The sequence below is a fragment of the Strongylocentrotus purpuratus genome, unplaced genomic scaffold, assembly GCF_000002235.5.
Source record: "Strongylocentrotus purpuratus isolate Spur 01 unplaced genomic scaffold, Spur_5.0 spur5_scaffold_12, whole genome shotgun sequence".
Taxonomy (NCBI): Eukaryota; Metazoa; Echinodermata; class Echinoidea; order Camarodonta; family Strongylocentrotidae; genus Strongylocentrotus; species Strongylocentrotus purpuratus.
The window spans coordinates 29,837,595-29,849,977 of record NW_022145597.1 but is presented as its reverse complement, the minus strand read 5'-3'; the positions used below and the strand labels follow the sequence as shown (position 1 = coordinate 29,849,977).

The 12,383-nt window shown below is 36.2% G+C and overlaps 1 protein-coding gene across 7 annotated transcripts in view; it reads right to left on the bottom strand.

The window, feature by feature from the left end:
* LOC588223 (probable phospholipid-transporting ATPase IF) overlaps nt 1-12,383 on the bottom strand; it is a 65,916-nt gene that overhangs the window by 18,807 nt on the left and 34,726 nt on the right. For all 7 annotated transcript variants that reach the window (XR_004063604.1, XM_030982355.1, XM_030982354.1 and 4 more), the window contains exons 16-27: nt 11,618-11,721; nt 11,173-11,286; nt 10,022-10,144; nt 9,130-9,278; nt 6,821-6,974; nt 5,625-5,727; nt 4,935-5,080; nt 3,805-3,864; nt 2,969-3,155; nt 2,438-2,517; nt 1,711-1,776; nt 812-915 (exon numbers count right to left, since the gene is read on the bottom strand). Coding sequence is in view for 6 of the 7 variants with exons in the window: in XM_030982355.1 (XP_030838215.1) it covers nt 812-915; nt 1,711-1,776; nt 2,438-2,517; nt 2,969-3,155; nt 3,805-3,864; nt 4,935-5,080; nt 5,625-5,727; nt 6,821-6,974; nt 9,130-9,278; nt 10,022-10,144; nt 11,173-11,286; nt 11,618-11,721 (1,390 nt within the window). In the remaining variant the exon portion in view is untranslated. The remainder of the gene's footprint in view (nt 1-811; nt 916-1,710; nt 1,777-2,437; nt 2,518-2,968; nt 3,156-3,804; nt 3,865-4,934; nt 5,081-5,624; nt 5,728-6,820; nt 6,975-9,129; nt 9,279-10,021; nt 10,145-11,172; nt 11,287-11,617; nt 11,722-12,383) is intronic.

Here is a 12,383-nt window from a genome sequence, read left to right as displayed (position 1 = left end):
ATTCATACACACCCATCAAACAAAAGTAGTTTATCAAATCCAAAACATACATGGATAGATGTGTTGTGTATGGTAGTGTTTAATAAGGTTTCATTAAAATGATTAGATTTCTATGATATTCACAAACATGCCCTCCATACTTCCTACATACATTGTTTTCTCGGCATTGAACATTGTATGCATTCCATGTATGATGTGTATTCTTGTAAAAACATCTAGCCATTGAGGGGCAGTGAGGTTATGGGTGGGGGGGGGGGGCATGTAATGTTCTAAATAGGAGGATGAACAGTGGGGGGGGGGGGGGTAGAAAGGAAGTTGTATCATGTTTTCAACGTTGACTTTCTATGACCCTTTTTTGGGGGGGGGGGGGTCCTTTTTCTCCCCTCAATGTATTATATTTATTCATTTATTTATTATTATCATTATTTTTCATTTATTCATTTAATAATAATAATTATTATTTTTCATTGATTTTTTTAAAAGCAATAACAATAATAATCAATATTTTTTCATTTTTTTATATCATAATAATTTTGTTTTGTCTAAATAATAATCATATATATATATATATTTCTTTTTTTAATTATTATCATTTTTATTTATTTATTATTATTATAATTATTATTATTTTTTATTTATTTTTATTTTTTGATTTTTTGATTTTTTTATTTTTTATTTATTTATTTATTTATTTATTTTTTTATTTTTATTTATTATTATTTTTTTTTTTTTTTTTTGATTTTTTTTTTTTTTTTTTTGGGGGGGGGGCGGTTGGGGGTTCCTGTAGCTACATCACTGTTCTTGTACTTACCATATTAATCCTGAGAAGAGAGCCACTTGAACCGGGTAGCCCAGGAGCTGTATAATCATACCACCGATCTGAAAGCCATCCCAGTTGCATATCTCGATACACAGCTGTTATCAAATGATCAATAAAACAAGTTTAGACTTAAGGGATTGAAATTTAGTTGTGGAACTGTCTCCAAATAGTTGCGCTCTACTTCTTGTGATGTATCGTCTACTTTTAAAAATCAGCATGGGGCATCTTTTCAAATGCGATTACAACTAGCCACTAAATGTACGTGAATAATGGGCTGTATACAAACAGTTTATTACAGGTTCACTAGCAGCTTTATTTAGATACAGTGGAACCTCATTATAAAGAGCTGTGATATAACAAGGTGATTTTGCTGGTCCCAGCTCTTTATATTCTTTGTGTTTTTTTTTTACCCTGATATAACAAGGTAATGTCCATGGTCAAAAGGAACTTGTTATAACGAGATTCCACTGTAATTCAAATAGTAATGGTGCTCTACGTATGCATAGATTGGATTGGATTGGAGTCTCATACATATAAGTTGCTAGAATACCCTTCATAAAATTCATATTCTAACTTCAAGTATTCAGAAATAGCTGCAGCTTTGTAAGGCAACCATTTCTTGATAATCCACACATACCATGAAGAATGTGAAAAGTTCAGTGGTAGAGTAGTGGCTTCATAACCAAGAGGTCCCGTGTGCAAAACCAAGTCGATGCACAAGTGCCCTTTTTGGTAAGGCATTAATGCTCATTACCAAGTTTCTCGGAGAGGACTTAAAGCTAATGGTAAGCTGGTTGCTTACTTACAAGCGTACATATGCTTTCTTACCAGTCAGGTAAAACAAACAAACAAACAATTTCCCCAAGCCTGGAAGTGTGTACTTGACTTACCTTGAAATTTACAACCAGCACACATCCTGTCGTGACTAGAGTACCGAACGACCAAAGACCGTAGTTCTGTAATCAAAATGAGAAGGAATTCATTATGGAATAAAGGCACAATGTTGATGTTGCATTTGAATGAAAACAATGAAGCTTCCCAACATCTATAGGCATAGAGTGGTGACGTGTGACTACATCAAAAGTCTACTTTTAGAGTTTCTCAATTTTTTTTCTTCATTTTCCGAAAGAGCATCAAAGATAATGTCCACGTGTTGAAAACCAATTGAATATGTTAAATATTGGCTGAGATATGATCATCTGAATAAATAAATTTCCTATAGCAACTCAGTGTTATTTTGCTCTGTTTCAAAACTTTACGAGCCAGAGCAAATAAACACCGAGTTATCTTTTTTTTAACCTATAAATGAATAGCAAGTCATGATGGAAAACAAAAAGCAGCAGTAAACTGCACCATATGTAAACAACCCTTTAATTTGCAAAATCAAGGGAGTGGGATCTTTGTTTTGAAAGGACCAGGAATGGCCTAATGGTATGGTTGCCTAACCACAAAACAGTAGCTGTTTCAAATTCAAGTCCCTTCTGGCTCTAAGATATAATCTGACTCATTCTCCCTTCATATGCCGATTCTTCAGCAGATCTCAATACTGAGGATTACTTCATATTCTTACTTAAAAAACTGTCTTCAATAGGTTTCGAAATATCTTGATGACCTTACCTTCATATTCGACATAAGAGGAACATCATCCTTGAGAAGAAGCATTGCTCCAAAGAAGAAGACGATAGACTGGTAGATACCTGAAACAAGGAAGATTAGAGATTCAAGATTAAGATTTAAGATCCAGGATTGAAGATCCGACATTAAGATCTAAGATCCAGGTATCAAGATCTAAGATACATTGGTTCAAGAGATTTTTATGATCAAAAGATACAGTGGTTCAAGGATCCAAGAATCCAAGGATCTAAGAATCCAGAGATCGATGGATCCAAAGACACAAATATCCAGACACTGAACAGTCCCAAGATCAAGGGCTATAAGATTCAAAGACATTATGATCCTGGGATTAAAACAAATCCCAGTACCCCAAAACATAAGAATCCAAGTTCCAAGGATCTAGGGATCAGAGATTCAAAATAAGATTTTAGTGTTCTTGTATAACTGATTCAGTTCGCTTTTCCCCTCCCCAAAACAAGTGATGCAATATACTCAATATTGTTGGAAAAGATTAACAATAATGACCAAACTCACCTAATAAGACCCAGTAGCAATTCTTCCACATTTTGAAGTAGGAGTTTCGCTGATTCTCTTTATAGAGCTTGGGATTCTTGAGGAGCATCTCTGCAGGAAGATTTTGCTCAAAGATACCGAACAGTAAGATGGGTAATGCACAGAAGGTGATGTTGAACAGGGTCAGGTACATGCTGTCAAACATAGGCTGGATACAAATTCAAAAAAGAGAAGGGAAAAAATTAAATAATAATAATAATATTTGGTTCTTGTATAGCATATATCACATGATATATTTCATTTCATTTATTTATTTCACTCTCTTTCGAAAAAAACATCAAAAGTATATACATGTTCGTTCATTATCAACATAAGATAAAAGGAAGTGGGGAATCTTGAAAGCCAAAATTGGCTCTATGCGCTTCCAAAGAGCTTTGAAAATTATTACCCTATATAGCTTTAGCTCCGGCAGGCGTAATCAGCGCACAGTACATTATAAGGAATAATCCTACCAGATACCCATTCAACTCATCTGGGTCGAGTGAAGATTAAAGAGAAAATTTAGTTGTACTAAAGGTGCAAGGTAATTTGTGAGCTTTCAATTTCTTGTTATGCTCATGTGAAAGATTATTGTAGTAGCTTTATCACAACATGAGAATTTCTCTCAAAATGCTCTCATATTACAAATATAACAAGAAATAGCTTTCCTTTGGGCAAAATTTTTATGCAGCAGATTTGTGCAGTCCCATACACTCATATCTGTGTGCAGTGTTTTTTAATGCATTGGACGGGATGAGGAGTGGACCTAGAGAAATGTGTGTGAGTTGTTCTCTAAAACTAGACAATGTTTAATTTACCTGTTGTGACATCTCAGAGAAGAAGGCAAAGTAGAACTGGGCAGTGATGAAGGCAAAGTTCTGAAAAAAATAAAAGAATAAATATGAGGTTAAACAACGAGTACATATCAAGGGTTCAGTGAAACAAAGACGTAACTCCATATTTTGCCAAAATGAGTATTTGATATCAAAATGGTCAGAAAAATGTGGGCTTTCCAGGAAACACAAAGACTTAACTCCACCCAACACCCTATTGAAGTCAATGGCTAATGAAACATAGACTTAACTCCTTAAGGCCCAAGTGCTCAGTGACACATAAACCATGAACCTTCTATAGGAATTCCTTGAAATGCTGCGAGCGTCGAAATCGGCAGCCTAGCATAGCCGGGTAATGTTGGAGCGCCTTGAGGACCTTGCAAGGTCGATACGTGGGCTATATAAGAATCCAATATTATTATTATTATTATTATTACCAAATGCAACTGATATGAATGAAAAGTGCAAAATGAATTTGGTTGAAAATGTATCTTGGCTGAACAAGAAAAAAAAAGCAAAGGAAACCAAGGTTAATATACAATTTAAAAGTGCCATCCATTTGCATAATATGTGGTCTCTGTTTGCAAATGGCAGTTGGTATTCAACAAGGACGATTTCAGCAGATTGATTGATGTTTGATCATCTACTGCACCATAAATCATTCCAAATCAATTTAAACCAGTTACTTTAGCAATCCTATTCTATTACAAGAGTTGAGGTTTTTTTTAAAAAATATATGTAATGCTTCCTGGGAGAAATTTTAGTGATAGCCTTGTGGTAGAGTAGCTGCCCGGCGAGCAGTAGATGCAGGTTCAAGTCTCGCTGGTTCCAAGATGTTTTTCTGACTTGTTTTTCAATACATATTGATCAATCAATCTTATTTACTGGGTGTAAGCTGCAAATATGTTTAAATAAGAGTTGAGTTGTGTAAGTTACAAATGTTGTGCTATAATTGTTACTTTTTAAAAAATACATATTATACATAGTGTGACTTTGTATGATATGAAAACGTACAACGATGGGAGGGTGAATTGATGCATTGATAAAAGAAAAAGGTACCTGTACTCACAACTACAAGTAACTTAAACACCTTCATTTTGAGTAAATATACTTACTTTGTAGAAGAAGTACTGGACAGTGATTCCTATTCTATGGTAGTACCATTGGCCATGGACGAGAAGAATTCGGAGGAGGAACTTGAAACGAGAGAAAGCGTAATCGCTGCAGCGTACCGCTTGACGACCCTCCTTACCCATGATTCCTAGAGAAAGAAAAAAGGTTTGAATTGATTATAAAGGTTTGAAAGGTCAAGTCAGGTCAAATGGCTAACAAAGACTGTAGCTGAACAGTTGTGAAGGATATTTTGTATTGAGATCAAAAGTTTAATTCTGAAACATATGTTTCAAAAATATAGATGAACTTTCATGATAATAATTAAAATAAGAACTGAAACTGATATCTTCGCTGGCAGCAGGTGGACAAAGCACCACAAAATCACCAAAAAGTGGCAAGATACGACTTTTAGTTTAGGTATGATTCAAAATGACAAGACTCTAACTTTTGAAATGATATATAACTCATCATTTTTCCAAATCCTAACCCATTGAATAATAGATAATTTCCAGTCTTAAAAGTTGTTACTTTAGAGAAGAATTCATTTAAAGGTTACCCAATCTTAAAGATCATCGCCACCATAACCATCATCATCATCATCATCACCAACACCACCACCACCACCACCACCACCACCATCATCATCAATGTCAACACCACCATCATCATCATGACTTGATACATGTACTTACCCAAGCCAAGATGTGCTTCTTGGATCATACTAACATCATTGGCACCATCACCAATGGCCATGGTAGAGGGTTTGGAGGGGGACTCTTTCACTAGTTTCACAACCTAGTAAAAGAAAAATAACATGAGTTGAAGGCGTATCAAAATAAGAATCATACTATAAAACAGGAATAGCAGAGGAGCTGTGATCTTGTGGGTATATGTCACCGGACTATGGATTATAATATATTTAAAGTTCATTGGCAAAACAATAATAGACATTTGCTACACTTGACCCAGGTGATGTAAATGTATACCAGGGGGGTGTTTCACAAAGATCCTAAGTCGAACTTAACTCTAAGTTGGCCTTGAAAATTATGGAGAGCCATTTGTAGCCTTAAAATAAAAAATATTAAAAGGTGAAAAATCAAGTATTTCAGACTTTTTATAAATTCCACATCAAGAACATGAAATCTCCTAGATAATAGAAAATTTGAATCATTCAAATCAACATTCTATGCCTTTTAAAATAACTTTTACAAAATATTTTCATAGATGCTAACGGCTTTTCATAATTGTTAAGTCCAACTTAGCATCTTTGTGAAACACCCCCAGGTACGGTAATTTTCTATAATGCACTGTTTACTACAGATGAAGCTAGAGTATCAATTTGGAAGTGCACAGGGACTTTATATCATTATTTAAAATCTGCTATACAAGAACAGGAATTATCACTAATCACTAATATCATAATTATAATTATGACTGATTGGCAACTAAAGGAGGCGCAACAGCTCAGTTGGTAGAGCAGTGGTCTCATAATCTGACGACCCACAGGTTCGTAACCAAGGAGATGCACTAGTGCCCTTCGGTAAGGCATTAATCCTCATTACCAGGTCCCTCGGAGAGGACCTAAAGCCGTCGGCCGTCTGGTTGCTTACTAACAAGCATTTATGCTTTCTTAGCAGTCAGGTCTAGAAGCCTAGAGAATCTTGCTTTGACAGGGAAAATCGTGGGAAGAAGGAGGATACTTTGGATGGACAGTCTGCAGAAATTGTTGGAAGAGAGAGGAGTGAAAGAACTGGGAGTGGTACTAATACAGAAGGCTAGGAACCGAGGGTTGTGGAACAGCATGATCACCAAAGTCAAACGATATGGCACTTAGAGAGAGAGAGAGAGAGAGCAGTCAGGTAAAGTAACCCACCACCAGTACACGTACCTGAGCTTTTTGGAAAGGTGACATACGACAGCAGAGCACAGCTTCACAATCTAAGCAGAGATCCCTGAACTCTATCTGGTACAGCTTCATCGTCAAGGCCAGACTGGGACCATCAACCACGAGGGCGTAACGCTTCTGGGGTTCTAGCTTCATTCTGCAAATAAAGTATCAGCGATTAAGAGTATTTTATCATTTTCTCTCCATGATAACACCATGAACTATATTCAATTGTATGATTGTTACTGTTTTTTCACTACAAAGAAATCTATTGAATATTTTCCCATGTGTTTTGTTTGTAAAAGTATTGGAGACAGAATTCTTGCTGGATTTCCTTACACAATTTTTTTCTTCTTTTCCTTCCAGTTTTGACCAAAATGACTTTGTATAGCACACATACTGTATATAAGTAACAGTATGTGTGAACATGCACCAGGGCACATTGCGCAAAACTTAGCATTGATAGTAACTTTGCCATCAATGGTAACTACCATGGAAACCTTGATTTTGATTGGCTGTTGAGCCCTGTTACCATTAGGCCTGAGTCATGTCGGGATTTTCATAAACCGGGTCCCGACGGCCTTGCACCGATCGGGACCCGGTGTCCCGAAATCAGCTCGCAGGATTTGTCACTTGCCTCTATAAAAAGCGCATATCATCAGTATGTCCCTTAAAAGTGACCTTTTTTATCAATCAAATAAATCAACACGTGCATACCTCGGCTCAGATCGGTATATTCTTCCATTTGACATTATTTTCATCCATGATTGGCGATGTTTAGTGCCATTTTCGTGCCTCTAAAAGTAAAAAAAACTGGGGCAGAAATAGAAGGACAACATTCGAGCCGCCATTTTGATTTATGCAGGTTGAATAAATCTGATCAAAAAATATGAATGTTAGAATAATAAAACGGCTTTCTAAAAATTTCTTCTGTACAATATACCGATCATATAATATTTTAAAGACAAAATAAATATTTATCTCTTATTTTAAACATCGCACGCTTTTTTTTAAAAGCTGAAAATTACTTGGTAATCAAGAGTTTCGATACGGATAGCCGTTGCAAGTTGAGACTAGTCTCGGAAAAGTGCGCAGTGCTCCTCGTAATTAGCTGTAATGTGTGCCAGAACGAACCCAAACAAAGACGTGATCGTAACGAGAAAAAAATCATTAAAAAAAAACTACGAGAGCACAATTGGAAAGACAAGTACTGCTCAAAATTACCATAATCAGATATAGATAACTTGGACAAAGAATTCAATAATAGCCCAAGAAATGCCACAGAAATTGTGATAATCGAGGAGTAACTGGGTACATTTTTATCGCAAGGGGCCTGCTGCAAATACTTGAATCCTTTGTTATACTGCTTTTTACCGTAGAGGGCGGTATTTGCCTCGTATAGCCTCGTGTTCAATTTAAACACGTTCGGATAATTGCAGCAGGCCCTTCCGATAAAGATTGTACCTATAGTAACTCCTTAAATATCACTATTATGTGGCTTTTCTTGAACAACTATTGTTTTCTTCCTCCAAGTTATGTATCTGCTTACGATAATTTTGAGTAGTTGTCTTTCCAATTGTGCTCTCGTAGTTTTTAATGATTTTTTTCTCGTTACGATCACATCTTTGTTTGGGTTCGTTCTGGCACGCATTACAGCTAACGAGGAGCACTGCGCATTTTCCCGAGACTAGTCTGAACTTGCCTTGCAACAGCTATCCGTATCGAAACTTCTTGTGATTACCAAGTAATTTTCAGCTTTTAAAAGAAGCAGGCGGTGTTCAAAATCAAAGAAAAAATATATATTTTGTCTTTTAAAAATTATTCGATCGTCATGTTGTAAAGAAGTACTTTTTAGAAAGCCGTTTTATTATTCAAACATTAATGTTTCTTTCAACCTGATTTATTAATCCTGCCGAGAGACCCGGCCAGTACAGTAGCTAGCTAGCAGCTGGCAACAACAACCCCATGGGGCGAACTGCCTTGCAACCCTTTATATCAGCAGTTCGGATTGATTCAGGATGAGCTAGAATATGATTGGTAACCATTAAATACTTATGTTTTAAGGTGGATTGATTTTAGTGGTGTGCAAAACTGCAATTTCTTACATATTTCTAATTTTTTTTCGGAGCATCGGTTCTCAAAAAACGAAACCGGGACCCGACGGCAACGGTCGGGTCCCGGTGTGATCGACTGTACCGACTCAAGCCTAGTTACCATGGTAGTTGCCATCGAGGGAAAAGTTACCATTTATGGTAAGTTTTATGCAACAGGCCCAGGTGTGAATGAGGTTTTAATGGAGACAAAATATTTACTGTTCTTTCAGTCTTCTGAGGGTCTGGACACACGATGTCTCAACGTCCTGCTTGACCAGTAGGAGTTCTACTACTCCATCCTTGAAGTGGCCACAAGAATGACTGATGTTAACCGCTGTCTCTTGCTTGTCCCCCGTCAGTACCCAGATCTGTAACGGACATCAAAAAAAAAAGATTTGTTGAAACTTTGATCAAATGCCATTACAAACCAGAGCTAAAACTATGTTATTTCCCACTGTGGTTCCCTTGCCCAAGCTGTGAAGATAATGCTCCTCAAAATTAAATTGATATCTGATAAGCAACCTAATTACATTTAAACTATTAATTATGTGTTCAACTACATGTATTCCTGAGTAAATCTTACATAATATTCCTTGACCATTGTGCCTTAATTTGTTATCTGTTATTCATTATCTAAAGCAACGGAGAAAATGCCCAATTTGCAGAGAAAATTATTCAAACAGAATTTGGTTCATTCTTGTTCACATACAGGAACTATGTGGAAGTTCTTATCACAAAGCTGACAATGTGCAACATGAAATGAGAAATACGAAAATAAACTGAATACGAAAATAAGGGAAAAAGAATCACCCACCAATTTTGGTGTTTTAAACCAACCTAATGTTTGTGATCTTTGCGTGCCTCCTAAGACCATTGGCTTATGTACATGTAGTTGCCCCCTCCACATTTATGATCCTTTTTACACGATGAATTTCATCTGTAACAGTTTAACTGTTTATGTTTCAAATATAGTTTTTAACTTGTATAATGGAATAAGGAATAATCTTGAACTTAAACTTAAGATAAGATTTTAAATGCAATTAACCCCATACCAATTTTCACTTTTTACATCATCCTACAAAGGAATAAAATTGGATTAAGAATGGATTACCTTAATCCCTGCTTCCCTGAGAGCCTCCATGGTCTCAGCCACCTGATCCTGCAAGCGATCCTCAACCCCTGTAGCTCCTAACAGATGAAGCTCTTGCTCTATCATGTCATATGCTTCAGAGAGCTGTATTCAATCAAGGAAAAAAGAAATCATTATTCAGAATTTTCTATAGGTCTAATTGAATCAGCTTTGCCATCACAAATCGCCACAAATTCTTCTTCTTACACTCTTGAATAAGAAATGAATAAAAATAAAATTTAAAAATATGAATAAAAATTGCAACTAAATATTTCCAATTCGACACAAAACTTACTATGATAAACTCTGATCCAAATTATAGAATTTATAGAAGATTGACAAGCTTAACAGGATTATTGTCCATGCCCTAGAAAAAAAAAAACCTACCACATCAAACCGCTTTGAGGCATTATGCAATTGCGTTATAGAAATATCTTATTAATATTATTATTATTATTGTTCAGTATGTACCTTTTGGCAAATGATTTCCTGATATCAAGAAAGACCCTTAATTTTTTGTAATCAATTTTATCAAGCCACCATGGATATGTAGGAGGAGCACTGTAATACATGTTATGTATAATGGTGAGGGGTGTTGCCGCTCATACAGGAGGGTCTGGCTTCAATCCTTGCCTGGTGCTTACATCCTCAGGCAAGGTTTTCCACCCACATGAGTCCCTCTTGTCACAGTGGGGTGTTTCACAAAGATCCTAAGTCGAACTTAACTCTAATAAAGTTGGACTTACAAATTATGGAGAGCCATTTGTAGCCTTAAAAATAAATATTTCCAAAAGCAAAAATGTAAGCATTTTAGACTTTTCATAAATTCCACATTAAGAACATGAAATCTCCTCGATAATAGAAAATATGAATGATTTGAATCAATATTCTATGCCTTTTGAAATAACTTTTACAAAATATTTTTAATGATGCTAACGGCTTTCCATAACTGTTAAGTTCAACTTACATGTAGAGTTAAATTTGACCGAGGATCTTTGTGAAACACCCCCCAGATATACTAAATGGATACCTGGCAACAATTGCATAATAAATAGCTGCAGGAACCTACGGAAGAGCAATTGTACTGATGGTGCTACCATGGGTAAAAAAAAAAAAACAATTAATCTTCTTACCTTCTCTTCTCTATCATCTAAAGCTGTAGCGGCTAGCCTCAATTTTTCTTCCATCCCTGCGTAGGTATCATCGCTTAGTTTCCTCTGACCAAAACACAGCGTCCTTAGACCCTCCTGAGAAACAAAGAGCCATGCCATTTGATAAATGTTAAACATTATGTGACCCCGTACCACAAAACCATCAAAGAGATTCTCGATGTACTCTAGTTAAAGTTTTAATTGAAAGCCCCACTGCCTACTTAAAGTTACTTGCGCCCACATAAATAGACGTACATTCATACAAAAAGACAAATTCAATAAAATAATTTTGAGTTGACAGACAGACAATTTCAAAGGCCACTTTAGGGAGTCTCTATTGAGGTTTGACTGGAGGTTTAACTGAATATTCATTAAGAAAACCTTACAGGTCTAGGTCTAGATTATCAGGGTCTGTTGTTCTTCTCACCATAGCATAATCGCTGACATGTTGATCTGTTTCGCCCTTCTTACCGCTGACGCTCTTTCTCAAGAGGGATGACTCAGCGCCTTTGCACAGAAGCAGGTTTTCTCCTTGACACATGAAACACGGACAAAAAAGAAAAAAGTCAAACACAATGTTATACAGTCAAACCAGTCTATAGCGACCACCCAAGGGAAACACAAAAAGTGGCCTTTGTAGACAGGTGGTCTTTGTAGACAGGTTTCTTTAGTACACATGATTCAATGAGAAACCATTTTCAAGGGAAACAACAAATGTAACCTTTGTAGACAGGTGGTCACAAAAGCAGGTTTGACTGTAATTGCTTTTACATTACTCTTGGTACAAGTAAATGTACATAAGATAAATTTGGGCCCATTTTGAAATATTTCATACTTCAATATGACATTTGCTCTAGCCTCTAGCAACAGTTGCTCCATGCTATATTTCATCACAAGTATACGTAAGGGTCTTCTTCTTATCAGGTCACTACACAAGTCCCTTCCAGTGCTCCACACAGGCTCTGGCACGTAGGGGTTGCAATTGGGTTTAAGGTTAGGTTTTGCGTTGTGGTTCAGAATTCGGTCAGTGTAGGACATGTCCATGGAGACATTGTCACAACAACATGAGTTGTACAATCTTTTTAATTGTACAAGTACTTACAAGGTTGATAGACTTTAAGTGACACAGATATGGAGTATGAGTTGATACAAATAAGATCCTAACAATAACTAGTATTCTCTCTTTCTCTCTC